The sequence below is a fragment of the Ambystoma mexicanum genome, chromosome 6p (assembly GCF_040938575.1).
Source record: "Ambystoma mexicanum isolate Mex_15411 chromosome 6p, UKY_AmexF1_1, whole genome shotgun sequence".
In the NCBI taxonomy this organism is placed as follows: Eukaryota; Metazoa; Chordata; class Amphibia; order Caudata; family Ambystomatidae; genus Ambystoma; species Ambystoma mexicanum.
The window spans coordinates 481,093,037-481,111,192 of record NC_090935.1 but is presented as its reverse complement, the minus strand read 5'-3'; the positions used below and the strand labels follow the sequence as shown (position 1 = coordinate 481,111,192).

At 46.9% G+C, this 18,156-nt stretch overlaps 1 protein-coding gene across 2 annotated transcripts in view; it reads right to left on the bottom strand.

Moving 5' to 3' along the window:
* The window catches only part of MTREX (Mtr4 exosome RNA helicase), a 1,095,475-nt gene that overhangs the window by 735,606 nt on the left and 341,713 nt on the right, over window positions 1-18,156 (bottom strand). For both annotated transcript variants that reach the window (XM_069627280.1, XM_069627281.1), the window contains exon 12: window positions 9,034-9,113. In XM_069627280.1, coding sequence (XP_069483381.1) covers window positions 9,034-9,113 — 80 coding nt within the window. The remainder of the gene's footprint in view (window positions 1-9,033; window positions 9,114-18,156) is intronic.

Below are 18,156 nucleotides of genomic sequence, written 5' to 3'. Positions count from 1 at the left end.
CGGGTCCTCCTCTTCATCCGTGTCAACCAAGGCGTCCTGTTGATGCGGAGCAATAGGAGTGCTGGGTGCCGCTGGCTGTGGAGTACTGACCTGAGCCTGTGGCTCTCGGAGCTAGTTGAAGTTCCACTGCCGTTGCTGCTGGAAACCATAGAGCCAGGGCGAGGAATACCAGAAAGTGCGCATTGCTTTTAAGTGGCCAAGAGCACCAGGAAGATCCTCCAGACTCCCAGGAAGCAGGACTGTCAGAGCCACCTCAGAGTGCTGGACCCCAGATGCAAGGAAAGCCCATCTCGACAGCCAAGAGTCTGCGGTGTTGCCATTTGCTTGGATGCGAGGAGCTGAAACCGTGAAAAGCCACTGAATAGAAGTTGGTCCTTTTCTGTCACCGACCGTCTCGTTGCAGTTCAGGAGTCCTCCCGACGTCCTCCCTCTTGTACCCACGACTGAGGCTCAGGAACCCAGGATCTGCAGAGCTACCCAGGAACAGAAGCCAGCCAAAGTCCTTTTCGTCTAACCAAAGGTACTGTAAAGTCTAAGAGAACTTACCTCTTGTTGTGTAACCTCACTTGTTCTCAGTTGAGACTTGTCTTTGTTGCTTCTGTAGCGATGCTAACAGCTTCTTTACCTCACAAGCCTAATCAGTTTGTGGCCATACTTTGATTTCTTCTTTTCTACAAAGACTTCTAAAACATTGTTGGCCTGGCTCCCTTAAGTACTATTCTTCCCTCTGACAGTGTTTTGTCTTCCTTCCAGGATGGGTTAACTTACTTTGCATTGGGGGTTACCAAAAGTACTTACCTGCTTCAGAATATTTGTGAGATCTCCTGTTTTGTTCCAATAACCTTTTTCTTTGACATACTCCCAAGTATTGCCCTAAATGCAACAGTGATATATTAATGTCCACAGTGTCCTACTTATTTAAATCACCTGAGGGTGTAGGAAGTGTCTGTAGGACATCCCAAATTAGTACATACTGATTTAGTGAGACTAAGTGTATTTTGAAGTGTATTTGTGTGTTACTATTATATTGCCCCTTCTGAAGAAGGCTTACTCAAACTGACTTATATAAATAATTGTTTAATCAGGAAACCTTGTATGTAAGCATTTATTTGAATATTTGTCAATGAATCTCTGTGCAACTCCCCTACAGCTCACATTGACTCTTGAGATCAGCCTGGCTCCTCAACACGCTACCAACCTGTGCGGTACAGACTTACACCAAAGGTTGGGTTCCTATTGCCAGGAGGTCAGGGTTGTTGTAGTGCACCCAAAGGGTATTGCATACAATCTTACCCAACACTAAGTTAAACTTGTTACCACCTTTGAAGGTTTTCTGGGGCAGAGGTGTACAGGGGGTAGGGAGTGGTACTCCCATCAGTGGTGGTGTAGATGTAAGGGGGGAGGAAGCAGGGGTTGCAGGAGAAGGGAGGAAGTTTATGAGGAGGCAGGCCCGGTCCAGAAGAGTAGGTTGAGAACCTTGGGTAACACAATGGCTACCATACTGGTATACTGGGCTACTAATGTAATTAGAAAGGCTGCACTCATGACCCCTGGTGAAGTCAAAACAATTCCAGCTGCCACCAGCCTACGTCCCTCTCTCCCTCAACCAAAACACTTGCAAGATAAAATCAGCCAGGACCAAAGTAGGGTGATTAAAAAGCACTCCTAACTTACAGGAAAAGGGCTACACTAAAGCAGCAAATCAGAAAAAAAGGTTGCAGTGGAAGGGCTGTAGCCAAACTAGTTTGGGCAGCAGTGACAGGTGGTCTAGGCTAAGTTCTTCAGAGATGGTTAGTTTGTAAGGGGTCCACAATGAGGCCACACAACGGGAATCACAGATAGCACTTAGACAGGAAGTATAGTCTCTGAGGTCCAGTGAAAGGTTGTTATGGTTAGAGTACAAGTTAAACTAGCTAACAGAAGTAGCCCCAACTTTCGGAAGCCTTGCGCAAGCAAGCAATGGCAAAGCCAAAAGTGTTAGAACAAGTTACTTACCAACTGGTAACGTTCTTACGACTCGATGTTCCTCCAACGTATTCCTCATCTTAGATTTATTTGTCCAGCTTTGGCTGCTTCGGAAAGGTTTTCTCGGCAGAGGGTGCCATGTGTCGATGTCGTCGAGTCAAGGTCCCTCGGAGGCCTCTGTCGAGAGTGAAGTCATTGGGTATACAAGAAGCACGCGCGGCGCCCGTTGGCCTCAGTTCTGTTTTTTCCCCTCTTGTTCGGTTGTATAGATAGTGCAGGTAGCCAGTTGTCAGCCTTACGAGAGTTGAAGTGGTAATAACACCAGAAAATCTACAGAGGGGTAGGATGGAGGGGCGATGAGGAATATGTTGGCGGAACATCCAAGCATCCAGACAGTAGAATTTAGAAAATGTGTGTAGTGAAGACCAAGTCGCAGCATCACAAATAGATTTGATGGGAACACCTCTTTGAAGGGCTGTCGAAGAGGCTATGCCTCTGGTTGAATGGGCCCTCAAGCCATGTGGTGGGTCTTTGACCACTAATCTGTAGCATTCTGAGATGCAAAGCACAATCCAACGTTATAGAGTTTGTTGTGACACCGATTGACCCAATTTCCTTCCAGTGTAACCAATGAAAAGTGGATTGTCCAATCTAAGCTTGAAGAGCCTAGAAATGTAAAAGCTTAGAGCTCTTCTCGGGTCCAGCCTGTGCAATCTTTCCTCCTCCTTGCTGGGATGAGGATAGAATGTGGGCAGAATGATGGTCTGATTCAAATGGAAATCAGACACAACTTTAAGAATGAGGGTTTAACCCTCAATACAACCCTGTCCTTGTGGAACACAGTATAGGGTGGGCCAGAAGACAATGCCTGCAACTCGCGCACTCTTCGTGCAGATGTTAAAGCAACCAAGAAAACAGTTTTCAACGCAAGTCATCTTAAAGGGCATATGTCTAAAGGTTCAAAAGAGACACACATCAAAAACTTTAGAACCAGATTAAGGTCCCAAACTGGGACTTGGAAAGAAGGAATTAACACATTGTTGAGTCCCTTTAAGAATTGTATTAAAGGAATTTTAAAGTAGGAACATTCTTCCGAAAAGCGCTTGAAAATGGAAAGCGCTGCAAGATAACCTTTAATGTTCCCAACATTGAGACCTCTATGTGCCAGTGATAAGAGGAAAGATAACACCTCTGGTATAGAACACAGAAAAGGATCAACATTCTTTTCCCTGCACCAGTTGCAAAACCTCTTCCAACGGCACAAAGATTTTGAATGATGGCCTTCTTGCCGAAAGCAACACCTCCATGTCGTCATCTGGAAGGTCCCAATCCTTGTATCTCAGCCTTTCAGGTACCAAGCATGAAGGTTGAGAGTTCTGCTCTCTGGATGGAGAACCTGGCCCTCCTTTTATGAGAGAAGGTCCTCTCTCTGAGGAAGACGTAACGGAGGGCAGATGGACATGTCGAGAAGGTCCGACATGGCCCAATCTGGGGCAATTAGGATCAGGCAGTTTCTGAACCTTCTTAACCTCCTTATGACTTGAGGAATGACGGGGATCGGAGGGAACACGTATAGTAGTGGAAATTTCCACTCCACCACGAACGCATTCTCTAGGGCTCCTCTCAGGGGAAATTCCCTTGAGCAATACCCATCGCACTTTGTTGATTCTGGTCGCAAACTGGTCTACTTGAGGGGTTCCCCAAAGGGCGTAGAACTCCTGAAGGACTTCCTGAGCCTGTTCCCACTAGTGGGACAGTAATCTGCCTGCTCAGAGCGTCCGCCGTCATATTCTCCTCCCCGGCTAGATGAACTGCCGATAAGGAGATTCCTTCCTGAATTGCCCAACACCAGGTAGTGACCCTACACCACCTCTTGTTTAGGTAATGCATTGCCACTGTGTTGTCCGTCATCAGTACATTTTTTACCCTGACAGATGGCAGAACAGCCTTCAGCGCTAGTCTGATTGCTCTCAGTTACAAAAGGGTGATTTGTAGTTTGGAGGCCGATGGAGACAAACGACCGCTGATTGTCAGATCATTGGCATTAGCCCCCCACCCCATGAGTGAGGCGTCAGTCACTATTTTAATATCTGGCCATGGTTTACTTTTTTTCTCCTTTTAGGACGTTCTCTGAGCAAGTCCACAACAGAAGATCTTGCCAAACCTTGTCCGGAATCTGAAGATCTGTCATTTGTCCTGAGAATTGGGACCATTGAGTCTTTAGAGCCCGTTGAAGGGATCTCATCCTTAGGCGTGCTTCTGGCACCAGGAAAAAGCAGGATGCCATGAGGCCAAGCAACCTCAAGAAGTCTTAGGCCGGGAGATTTTGGGCATTTTGAAATTTGGAGACCATCTGAAGAATGTCTTGAGCCCTCGACTTGGGAGGCAAGCTCTTTCCCAAGGATGTGTCTAATACAGCCCCGATGTACTAGAGCTGTTGGGAAGGTGTCATTTGTGACTTCTTGAAATTGAGGGAGAAGCCCAGTATGTGGAGAAGTGGCAGGTGACTTTCGGATGTATCAGGGCTTGCTTGGCACAACGTACCCTGATCAACCAATCGTCCAGGTAGGGGTAGACATGAACCCCCCCCCCCCTCTCCTGAGATGCGCTGCCACCACTACCATCAACTTGGTGAAGACCCTCGGGCGGAGGTCAATCCGAATGGTAGGACTCGAAACTGCCAACCACAATCCTCAGGTATTTTCTGTGCTCAAGATGGATTGGCACATGAAAATAAGCATCCTGAAGGTCCAATGACACCAACCAATCCTGAAGTTGAAGGGCCTGAAGGATCTGCGAAAGAGTGACCATCTTGAACTTGTCCTTCCTGAGGAGCTTGTTCAAGTCCCTTAGGTCCAAGATAGGTCTCAATCCTCCGTCCTTTTTGAGAATAAAAAATATGGGGAGTACCATCCCTTGTTCCTCACCGCTACAGGTTCTATAGCACTTCTCTAGCAGGGTTAAAACTTCCTGCTGTAGGAGCTGGTCTGCAAACTTCAAAGGGTGTCTCTCCGGTGGATTGCTTTGAGGCTGCGTTAGAAAAGGAAGGCAGTAACCTTGGGCTATTATTTCTAGAGCCCAAACATCTGAAGTAATGGCTCGCCATTCTTGCAGATGCTGGGACAGCCTGCCTCCCACAGGTGTCTTGTGATGCAAGTCCTCAAAATGGTTTTGGGGCAGATGCTGTGGCTGCTGATGGTAAGGAAGCTGGAGCTGGCTTAGCAAGTTTACCTCATCCACCAGGAGTGATTTTTCGCTGGCCTCTGATTGGCCATTCCTCTCGCATTCCCATATGAGAAGTAATAACGATAGGATCGTCCCCTCCAAGATTGTCCTGATGCATGAAAAGGCTGAGGTTGCCCAATAGCAGCTCCTAAAGACTTAGCAGCCGCTTTCAAGTTCTGCAACCTCAAGGCTCTAGTCAGCCTTGTTGCCGAAAAGTTGAGACCCGTCAAAAGCATGTTCAAAAGACGGTTTCGCACATCTGGTGCAAAAACGCACTTTCGCAACCACGCAAATCTGCGCATCACTGCGCTAGTGGCCATGGACCTGCTCACACTATCTGCAGTGTCCAATCCAGACTGAAGGGATTCCTGCATGGCCTCCTTTCCATCTCTAACAATGGCGAGGAATCCTTCCACTTCTTGTATGTGCTCCGCCGCCATTGCAACGCACTCCCACAGAGTGTACGAAAATGTTGCCAAGGCACATGTGGCATTGGCCGATTTTAATGCCATACTCCCAGCTGAAAATACCTTGCATGCCCAACCATCCACATGCTTGTCGTCCCTATCCGGAGGGATGGTAGTGTACGATCACCTTATTTGATGTAGCCGTGGCTGCCTGGACCACCAGACTCTCGGGAGTGGGGTGTTAGAACAGATAGCCGGGGTTGCTACTGGAAGGGCAGTATTTTGACGTGTGGGACTTTTCACAAGAGGAATGGAGTTCGGGGTCTCCCAATTTTTGGCCACCCTATTTTGTAAGGCTACATGGAAGTGTAAAATCGGCTCTTCGGTGGGGCCCTGATCCAGTATGTCAATCAGGTCATCCTGGCTGAACTGAGTTGGTGGTCTAGCCCAGCCTAAATAATCCACCACCTTTGTCATCAGTTGTCTATATGAGGGACTGGCATGTTCTCCTGGTTTGCCAAATTCTGTCTCAGGAGATGTGTCAACTCCACTTGCGTTATGCAAAGTTTCCACTAAATCCCTCATTCTGCTTTCCTCAGAAATTAGACATTCTGGGAAGTTGGGTGTTTCTTTTGGCCTAGAATATGGCACCCCCTACTCCTCAGACCTTTCTTGTTCTTCAGAAATTGAAGACAAGGATAAAAAAAAGAAATCTTCCCTTGGCAGAGAAGTATACCTCTATTCTAGAGGGGCTGTTACAGTGGAGGCTGAAGGCCTTGTAACTTTATTTTGCTGCTATTTTGTCAGTTTCTGACTGACCTGGAGCCTTTGAAACTACGGGATCGACAAAATAACAGTCACCGACAGAGCTGGCTTCAATGGCGTTTGAGATGCTCTTCAAAGGCTTGTCCTTTGAGGTGTCTGGTTCCGGACGGCGTGGATGACCTCGAGCGGTCGACTCGAGTGATCTTTATCACTCGGTGTCCTGGAGGGTTCCCGATCTTTCCTCCTTCGATCACCCGGGCTCGAGGGTGCGCGAGTGTCGGAACGGTAACGCTCTCGGCTGGCTTCCGAGGAAGGCGCGGATCAAGGCTAGCCTTTTCAAAAACCTCCATCTTAATTCTAAAAGCTTCCTATTCTTTGGAGGAAGAATGTTTTGTGGGGCATTTCATTTTTTGGGGGATTCGTCAGAAGACGAGGTGGAAGGGGATTGGTGGCATCTCTTTTTAGACTTTTTCGTCAAAGACAAAGAGTGGTGGGAAGCACTTCGGTACCTAGACCTATGTCTTTGCCTTTCGCGTCGAGGAGATTTCTCCTCATGGGTTCTCAACTAGACGCTTGAGGCTTTTCGACCTACCTGTAGCTTTCTCTTCCTCTCTCGCAAGGCCTTGCCCGTCATAGCCCGACACTTTGCACAGACCCACGTGTCATGGTTTTCACCGAGGCATCACAGACATTCTCGGTGCGGATCCCTGATCGACATTTTGGACCGCAAGTTTTACAGAACGCAGGGTAGTGGTGGTCAACAATGAGGACATCTCGAATATCTTCACAATGATAACTGTGTCACAGAACTATTGAGGTGCGCTGAGTCTCCCAAAGCAACACGTACTGTGGAAAAACAGAACTGAGGCCAAAAGGCACTGCGCGTGCAACTTGTATACCCAATGACGTCACCCTCGACGGAGGACTCTGAGGGACTTGCACATCGACGCACGCTGCTCTCTGCCGAGAATATTTTTCCAAAGCTGACGAATACATCTAAGATGAGGAATATGTTGGAGGACACAATCCATTTGAATAAAGGTTTTATTATAAGCCCATTGACTTATAATGGAAGGGTAGGTAAGAAGCTCTAATTTCCCCCCCCCTCCCACCCCCCGCCCCAAGTACTCCGAGTGGAAGAATGCAGCAAAACTCGATGCAGGACCCCTCTCAGGACTGGACTTGGGTCGGGTAAGCGATTTTGGAAGGTGGTCAAATCAGCAAGCCGACGCAAAGGGACTCCACTGCCGCAGTCGAACTAGAATGACAACGATCCGCAGAGGTCAGCCTCGTAGGGCCAGCCGAGGAACGGTGACGCCAGCAGCACGGTAGCCCAAATCGGAGCTTGTCAGCCACAGGAAGGTCCTGAGGAACTTCCAAAGGCTCCCCTTTGCAGGGTACAGAGCAGACGTCAGGAATGGATGTACCCCCCACCCCAAGGGTCGCAGCTCCTTCGCAGGACTGCTTAAGATCTTCACAAAGACAGGGCGCCTTCAGGACAGCAGCAGAGGTTATTCTTTACTGGAGTAGTTCGACTCAATCCTTGGCTAGGGAATTTATCTCTAAAACATAGCATATTGAGCCACAAGCATAGTGCTTCTACAAAGGTTGAGTATCATATACATACTTTATTCCCCATGATTCTGAACACATGATTGACATTCAAGTGACTAGGATTGGATTACAAAAAACAACCCAGAAGGAACTATAAGGGTGTCCCCAATTACACTCACCAGAATGAATAGACCCCTATAGGGAAATAAGGCAAAAAGGCGATCTTGTAAGATAACAAGTTTAATCTTACAAAATGAGGATGGTAGCAAAGGACTCTGCTGCCTGAACGGTCTTCTCATGTCCCTCTCCCCTTTCCTTCCTGAAAAAAGTGGCATCAAGCAGGGGTTTATATAGGTCCAGCCTGCTATGGTGATGTCACTGGAGCATGGCTTCATCCGAACCAGTCCTTTTTCCATAATAGGGAGGCTCCAAAGGTTATTTTTTGTCAGCGGTTTTGTCAGGGCAAGCTAACTATGCAAAAATGCACTGTAGCTCTGCAGACTTCTACAAACCTTGAGGACTATCCCAAGGAAAAACTAAACATTATCCATGTTCAAACATTTTCCAGTCACTCTAGCCATATTCCACTCGACCTGCTCACGTTTATCTGGGTCCTGTAGTTTCCTCCCTAATTTAGACTTATAATTTTTAATCTCTAAATGCACTTTGACGTACAAAACATGCAAGTACTATTTTTAAAGGCACATGGACCCTTGATGGGCAATGGACAACTGGTCAGTCAGTTTGTGCTGGCCATGGTGACGAACACCGCACACTAAGCCTGTGGTCCATTTTGAATCTCACAGGCCACATTCCTTCTGGGAAGGAGGGGGAGTTTGACTCATCTACAGCACTAGCCAAGCTTTTAAAATGCCTGCGATCTGACATTACAAATCTATCCAACTAATATCACCTTATATTTAGACAATAACTACCTTCTTCAGTGCTTGCCAATGTCTGTGTATGTGATTATATTTGCATGAGAGAGCCTTCGCAGAGCCCCTCCTGCCCCTGGTCCATTATAGTGCCTTAAATAGGTCTTGCCCAACTCTAAAGCGCTTGGGGGTTCAGGAGGACCCTGGTTCCTTTCCAACAGGACTTAAGCAGCAGTACTCACCTGAGGCAGTTTCTTATCTTCATCATTCAAGCAGTCAATTGCATTGTTAAACACCTCTTCAACCATCTTCTTTTCCTCATCTGAAATAACAATATACCAATGAGATGGGTAGGACCATAAACAGCCAGGCAAGTATTGCGTAACCACAAATGAGTTAAACTATGATACATCGGTAAATCAGAACTCAATTACACTTCCTGCCACACACCATCTAGTCTTAATGAACAATCCTGGAACACATTAGCCACTGCTTCCATCTAGGTAAAAATAAGCTATAATACTGAAGTGTTACTGTACTCACTGAATACATAGTTCAAGTACAAGCTGGGCCAAATCAGTGTATACAAACTCCACACGTTTAATTGCTCTATGACTCCTGCAGCAGTTTGGTTCAAACAGGGCACGCACTCATGTAGCAATAATGGTGTTCAGACTGCACAGCAAAACAATCCAGAGACAACAGCTGTAAAAGCAGTGCGGAGGTCTGGCTCCAAAGAGACCTCTAACAACGAGTGGGAAGGCATTGTTTACAAAGTCTTATAATCCTGACTTGAGCTCTCTTGTAGATACAAATTGAGGTGAAGATATAAGTCACGGGAACAGAACAGGGAGTTCATAGCCCTGACATACGAGGGTAAGACGCTGGTGCGCTCACTCCCACACCTCCCTTCAGAGAGTGGGTGGATGGTATTCAGGAGGGCTGTGTTAGGACAGTTTTTTCTGAAATCCAACTAAGGGCTTAGTAAAACCCTTCAGCTGAGGCAGTACAAGACTCCACTATTAGAATAAGGCTGTACCACCTGAGTTAATGGTAGCGTAGACAGAGCAGCCTGGCTTATTTTAGGAGGGAGAGCGTCCTGTAATATCAGTATAAATGACATTTTAATACAAATAGTCCAAAGAAACACTGAAACACTACATATGTAAAAAATAAAGCATTTATTTAAATACAAGTAGGCCCAGATAAATCTAGGGGGAAATGAGTAATATCACAAATTATATGCAATCACAATTATAAAAACACAACACTATACTCAAGATACACAGACCAAAGTATAAACCTTATTTGGAACATCCAACTGTAGTTCTAGGGAAGTCAAAACTTTTTCATAGACGTTCATTATAGGTCACACCTATTCTCGGGGAGTAAAAGCCAATGGTTACTTTCACAATTACCTTCAGTAATGGGCAGCAGACCCTACCAGTTGTACAGCAGCTCAGTACACATCACATAAGTCAATTGGACAATAAATATACTTTTTGAGAATAGTAGAACACTTATTCCAGGTACAGTGAAAACTTACTACTTTTGTGATAACACACAGTTATACTATTGGATTAAAACTCAAGGATGTTGTATTCAATTATAGGTGCTTTTGAGATCAGTGAAATACAGATTGAGATAAGCAGCAACTCTTGCAACTTCCTTTTGGATGGCACACAGCTAACTCAAAGTAAACCCTAATGTTACACTTTACTAAATGACTCGGTTGTTTTAGGAAGGCAACAACCTAATACAGACCTATTCTGGACAGGCTAACAGAAAGTCAGGGGAAGCAAGACCCAGTTGGGGGACACTCGTGCAATTATCCTAACAGGAATAATCTGGTGAAACCAACATTACTTTTGGGAAGAGGCATAACCAAATCACAGGTGAGTAATGTACCCTCACATCTACTTTCTATTAGAATGGCAAAATGTTTTCTAAGGAATGAAAGATGTTAACCATATTTTTGAGAATAGTGCATCACACATCCAAGGTAAGTAACAACTTTTCTAACTATTCACTTAGAGTTACAGTTACCAAAAAGTAAGTCACTTTTAAACATTCTCCTTTCTGGGCAAAAGGCCCAATCCCTTAAAAGTCTTTCCCTTGTTCTTGGAGCATGACTGTTCTCTGCGGCAGAAGGGTGGGGGAGGGAGTCACTAGGATCTTGTGACGAACAGACAGTGTCAGAAAAGGTTCTTAAGTAGCAAAAAAGTCAGAGTTCCTAAGGAAGACTGGGCAAACAGGCGAGTACTTTACTCCTAGAGTTCGAAGAGGGTCCAGGGGCGTCGCAGAAGACACCCTAGCAGGATTCTAGCAGTGGAACTGGGTGCACTTGATCAGCGGCCTCCCCATCACAGACAACACCCCACAGCTACCAAGAAATCCTAAGAGACTTAAGGTAAGTACATACCCAACCCACACAGTACCACAGCATTGAAGGTTTTGCAGCAGGACTTCTTCAGGATCTGCAGCCAAAAACCCAGTCAGTGGATTCCTTGTTGTGGTGACTGAAAACAGGACTGTTGGGCAAGCTAGTATGCAGTACCCTGGGGGAAGACTGCACCAGCCTTGTCCTCTTGGCAATAGTTAACCCAACCTTTGGTATACGCATTTACTACACAAGTTGGTAGAGTGAACCAACAGTCAGGCTTATCTCAAGAGGGGTCAATGTGAGCTGTAGGGTTGTTACACAGATTCACAGTGACAAGTTTCCAAATAAACACTTACACTCAAAGTTTCTTGATTAAACAATTATTAATTCAACAGTCGTTGAATAAGCCTTCTTCAGAAAGGAGCAACTATATGTAACAATGTACTTAAAAATACACAGTTTCTGTAAATCAGTCGATTACCCATTTGGGATAGCACACAGACACTTCCTACACCCGGAGGTGACTTAACTAGGACACTGTGGACATTGATATCTCACTGGTACATTCAGAGCACTACTGATTTTGATGTTAAAAAAAGGTTTGGGGAATAAAACAATGGCTAAATATTCTTAAGCAGGCAAGTACTTTTTGAACCCCCAATGCAAAGTTAATTAACCCTTTCCCAGCTACACAAAATATAGAATGTTTGACTTATTGAGGGATAGTTCAAGCACAAAGTCAGAGAATAGAAGAGTCTTTCAGGGAGCCAGGACAGCCAATTTTAATTGAGCAAAAGTCTAGGTTAGCTGAAGCACTTCTTGCAGTTAAGTAAAGTCTTGCACAATGTTTAGAAGTCTTTGTAGAAAATGAAATCACTCTAGGGCCACAAGCTGGAAGGCTTGTGAGGGGCAAAGATGCAAGCAACTCTGCAAAAGCAACCAAGACACGCACCAATTGAGAACTAGCAAGGCTACACAACAAGGAGGTAAATTCCATTAGTTTTACAGTACCTTTGGTTTGAAGAAATTTGGTTCCAGGTGGCTTCTTTTTTTATTACTTGTGTTTAATCAAATTAATGGATTTTTCCAAGGGTGAAGAGTATGTTGCTGATTACATGTTGCAGACCTCTGGTTTTTCCATAGCATTTTACATTTTTTTGCCGTAGCAGCGGTCCATCTAGCCTTTACTCCAGATATCAGGCACACCCATCATACCGCCTCTTCATGAATCCTGGAGTCGGAGAATGGGATCAAATATGCCAGTCTCACAGATTTAGTTCCTAAACAGGACGCTGGCAAATGTCTCACGTTGGTTTCGGACTCTGCATAGTCTGCACTTGTTTGATTTGAGATTGATTTTAATTTACAGGATTTCATTTGTAGCCAGGAGGTTTAATCTGGCTCTCAAAGATACCTCAAGGTCTTGTTGGGAAATTTCTTAATGTATTCTTGTACTTCATTTCGTTTTTTGTACCATCGTCGGAAGATGGCTAAGCAATTTGTTTTCTGCTGCTTTTTCTTGAGTATGGTTTGAAGAAATTGGTTCCAGGTGGCTTCTGTTCCTGTGTAGGTCTGCAGATCCTGTTGTTCCTGGGCCTTAGTCGTGGGGACAAGAGGGAGGACGTCTGGGGACTCCTGCACTACGAATTGAAGGTCGGAGCAGCAATGGGACAACTTCAGATCAGCAGCACTTTGCCATTTCAGTTTCTTGCGGCTCTTGCAAATAGCACCACTGCGGTTCTCAGATACATTATGGACTTTCCTCACATCTGGGGTCCAGCACTCTGTTGAGGTGGCTCAGGCCTGGTCAGTACTGCTTCATGCAAGTCTGGAAAATCTTCCTTGAGCTTGGGTCTGACTTAAAGACACTATTCTGGTATTCCTCTCCCAGGCAATCGGTTCCTGCAGCAATGGAACTACAGCCAGCTCCGAGGGGATTTCCAGATTATTTCGTCTTGGGGTCGATTGGTCCCACCATCCCAAGGGGAGAAGTTGTCCTCTGCAGGGCTTCTCTAGTCGAGGCCAATTTGGAGCTTAAGCACTGCAGCAGGGTTTCACCTTGCTTGTTGGTTTGTCTTCAGCCTGTCCTTGTTGCATTTTGTGTAGTTTGTTCTTGCATTACCGTTCTTTGTATTATTGTCTGTTCTGTATGTTAATTGCCCATTCCTTCTTCCACACTGTTCTTTCATTCTCTTCCTGTGTAGGTGATGTAGCGGGCCCGCTAGCTGTGGAACTATGCGGTAGCTGAAGAGACGAGGAACTGGACCTGTGACGGTCCGGTAACAGGTAAGCTGTCCTTTTGGTATGCACGCGTGAACTGAATGCAGCGTGGCTCTTGGATGGTGAGGTAAAAGATGATCTAACCTAGTCTTTCGTCCTTTTTGCAGGAATCGAGTTTTTGGAGGAGCACTGAGCTGCAGCATCGGGATCAGAAGCGTTGCGTTCCAAAAGGCGAGTATGCCGGTTGATCTCAGGCGGCGAGTATGCCGGTGGATCTCAGGCGGCGAGTATGCCGGTGGATCTCAGGCGGCGAGTATGCCGGTGGATCTCAGGCGGCGAGTATGCCGGTGGATCTCAGGCGGCGAGTATGCCGGTGGATCTCAGGCGGCGAGTATGCCGGTGGATCTCAGGCGGCGAGTATGCCGGTGGATCTCAGGCGGCGAGTATGCCGGTGGATCTCAGGCGGCGAGTATGCAGGTGGATCTCAGGCGGCGAGTATGCAGGTGGATCTCAGGCGGCGAAGGCAAACCCTGTTGCCCAGCTGCCGAAATCCGGTATCGGCAATGTCCGTTGCCACCGTAATGGCATGATCCGACGCCACCTCACCTTCTCCTGCAGAATCTGTAGGGCCTCCGCCCTCTTGTCCGGTAGGAAGTCTAGCAGGGGAGCTATCTTGAACCAGAGCTCCCTGTCGTAACGGGCCACAATCGCTAAGGCATTGGCCGCCTTAATCCTAGTCGCCGACGAGATGACTCGTCGTCCCATGAGTCCAACTTCTTGCCCTCGCTGTCAGGCGGGGAAGTGGAAATTCAAGTCGCCGCACCCGCCGCTTTCTTCTTGGCCGCTGCCGAGACGACCGAATCCGGCGTAGGCTGGGCCTTCTCGTACCTGTCCCTCTTGGCGGGTGTCGTGGAAGGGTTCTTCAGGATAGCCAGCCCTTCGTCCCAGATGTCATCGAGCAATGGTACCACGAGGACCGTCTTTCTCTTGGCCTCCTGTCGTTGGTCAAGAAAGCCTTCCTTTTTCTGTTCCTCAGGGCAGAGCTGGAAGAGCTCGGATGCCCTGGCTATCATGGCGTGGAAAGAGCCAATTTCGTCGGGCGGAGAGGCCCGAGGGGGGCAATGAAGGAATGTCCGTTGCATCATCGCCACCGTCGTCGTCCGTCGCCGTATCATCCAGAGGGTCCAGCGAGGGGGATGAGGGGTCCACAGGCCTTGTGGGGGCGAAGGGCGGTGCGAGGTGGACTCTCCTCCACTTGTTCGGAGTGCTTCCTGATGGTCCAGGTTCTGGATCCTCCGTCGGGGTCCGTGGTAACCTCGTCCTTAACTCAGTACATAAGAATTGGATCGGCAACAAAATGGCCGGCGAGCTATCCTGGGGCTCGGGCAATGGCTGCGACGGGCGGGATGGCTGCTCCACTGGGCCCTCGTCGTCGCCATTGTCACCATCTTCGATCACATCAGCAGGGTCCTTCCCCTGGGATCGAAACTTCTCGAACCTCTCATTGAGGCCTTTCACGGTTTCCACCAGATCCTCCTCAGAGGCTGAATCAGAGTCCGTAATGGCCACCCCCCCCCCCCCAATTGGGGTCTTCACGGGGTTCTTAACGATGGGCTGGAAAGAGGATTCCCTCTGCGGTGGCAGGGAACCTCTGGGCCCCAAGGCCGCCTCCACTGGCGTAGTCTCTGCTGGCTTTCGCCAGGGCTGCTGCGACAACCTCGATGGAGGCCTTTGCCGGGTGGATCAAGGCCCTCACCACCTTAGATGCGTCCTGGGCCTTCGCTTTGGGGGGAGGGTGATCGCCTCGCTCCCCCTCGGCTCCCTTCGAGATCGACCGGGGCCTCTCCAGAAGCTTACCCGGGTTCTCGGACTTCCTCTTCCCCGAACCAGAGCGCTGGCTCGCAGTTGATCATGCCGGGGAAGTCGCGCCCTGCTTGGCAGCCGAAAAGCCCAACCTTTCGGCGCTCCTGGTGCCCGCGGACTCGTGGTGCTTGGCCTTCTGTTGGGCCCCCGTCGCCAGGGCGACCTCACAGGACTTAGAAAACCGCTCAGACTTTTTCTTTGCCTTCTCACCTGCTGTGCCCTTCTCCAACCAGGCGGCGAGGCGGGAACGACGATCTTGCTTGGTCCGTCCGACAGGTTCTTGCAGAACGCACAGTCCTTTTCCACGTGCGTCTTGTCCTCATGAAGGCAGTAGAGACATCTCGAATGCTCATCCTCCTTGAAAACATTTTGCAATCCGCATCCCGGGCAGCTCCTTAACAGCTTGGATCCGGGTGTCGATCTTCCCTTGTCAAAGGCCATGTCCGTTGAGGTAGGCCTCAGATCTTCTGGAACCTCCAAGAAGCGTGACGAAAACTCCTTCTACGCGCCTCAAAGGTGAATTCCGAAACGGGTCCCCATTATCGGAAGTGGCAACTGTGGAGCTTGAGGCTTGATTAAACCGAAAATGAGAAAATCTGAAAAAGCACGAAAACGCAGTAAAAGCTCGAGAGCTAAAGCTCGAGGACTCCCAACACTTGAAAGTGCGGTAAAAATCTGAGGATGGCTGCCAGGGGAGCGGGATTAGGGAGGGGGCAGTCATTGGCTGGGGGCAGTATGACCCAGAGATCAGTGATTGGTTACTACTAAGAAAGACAGATCAGAAACGAAACTGATACTGATTTTTTCTTTACCGAGGATTCCCAGCCTGACGACGGGGAATATTCATGAGCATGTGAATCCATGCCAGACCCATGCTGGAGAAGTGTAGATACGCAGCAACGCAAGGCAGATGAGCCATATACAAGCTTGTCAGAAATATATAAACATGGCTAGGACGGCCATAATTGGAAAATGGACGCTGGCTCGTGCAAAGATGCATTCTAGCTACCTCAAAAACAGACCAGGTCTGCAGTCAGGAGATGCTGGAAAACAGCTTTGTGTGCAAACAAAGCAGGGTCTAGGTCGCCCTGGGATCAAGGATGCTATTTTGAAGCAATAGCTGCAAAGCACAAAGGGAGGCTGACGTATAAGCCATGAGCATGATACATATTTCACTTAGATTAAAGATTACATAAGCAAGAGCCAAGTATTGCACAATTAACAGTAAATAAGGCACATAGAAGATGGAGTGAGCAAGTGCCTAGAGGTCAGAAGGAGCAATAACACCAAGCATAATTGAATCAAATTGGAGGTCAAAATGGACAAATTTGCAGTATCCTCACACATGATGCAGGATGCAGAGGTTGAAAAGCAAGGGCTTTTCAGTAAGCTCCTACTGAAGATAGTGATGTGCTCATACTCCTGTGAATATCCCAGAACAGAGACAACTACACGGTCAACTACAGACAGGAAACTTTGGCTTATGGTCAGGCTGATGAGATGGACTAATTGGGAAGGTGTGGGGTAATCAGACGTGAATGAAGTACCTGGGTTTCGGTTTCCTTACGTACTGCTTGCAGAGCCAAAAGTCCAAGGTTAGGTGGGAAGGCCAACTGTTAATTCTATTTTTTCTGAAGTTTTACCAAATCTCACCAAAACCATTCAACTGAGACAGTACAAGACTCCACTCTTAGTATAAGGCTGCACCACCCAAGTTCATAGCAGCGTAGACAGAGCAGCCAGGCTTTTTTTAGGCGGAAGAGAGCTGTAGGCCAGTACAAAGAATCTATAACACAAATGAATCAATAGAAACACTGACAACCAGATGTATTGTACAAAATGAAGGTTGATTTTTAAATACAATTAGGCTAAATTAAGTATTGGGTTAAGTACGGGTCAAAGTCAAACACAAAGAACACAATGCTTGAAGGTACACAGACCAAAGAATATTACCTTATTTTGGAACACCTAAACAGTAGTACTAGGGAAGTCAAACCCTTTGAAACACATTCAGAATAGGACACACTATTCTTGGGGAGTAAAACCAATTGTTATTTTCAGATTACATTTAGTAATACCAGGGTAGCAGAACCTAACAGTTGTACCGTGATGCTGAGCAAGAAATCAGTCAACTGGACAATATACATTTTGTGAATAGTGGAACACTTATTCTAGGTACAACAAAAACCTCCAACTACTTTTGTGATAAATTATACTTGGTGAGTAAAACCCAAGGATGTAATATTCAATTACAAGTGCTTTGAGATCAGTGAAACACAGATTGAGATAAGCAATAACTTAACTTATTTTAGGATGGCACAGCTACCTCAAGCTATGTAAAACCCATATACTTTTTCAAGGAGCCATCAGCAATTTGGGGTAGGTATAAACCCAAGACTGTGTGCCTGTCTAAAACAGAACATGGAAAGCCTAACCCAGTGTTACACTTTATGAATGACTCAGTTATTCTATGTAGGTAAAACCTAATGCAGACTTATTCTGGACAGGCTAACAGTAAGTCAGGGAAAGCCAGACCCAGCTGGGGGACACTCATACAACTATCCTAACAGGAATAGCGAGGTGAAACCAACAGCATTACTTTTGGGAAGAGACAACCAAATCACAGGTGAGTAATTATTTTTTTTAACTTTATTTAAACTTCCACAGGTATTATGCACATGTTAGTACAGTTTAACTGTTCGCTTAAATCTTACACACAGCGCTAGTCAAGCAAAGTATCATTACATTGACATGTCATCGTCATGCACCTCACTTTCTGCCAAGCATTGCGTATACCTGCCCCAGATGTTTTTGGGTCACGTTGCAGGGTGCATTAGGCTTGCATACAGTTCTTAGTTATCATTAGCCCAGATCATATCTTTATCCCAGTCCGCTCTTG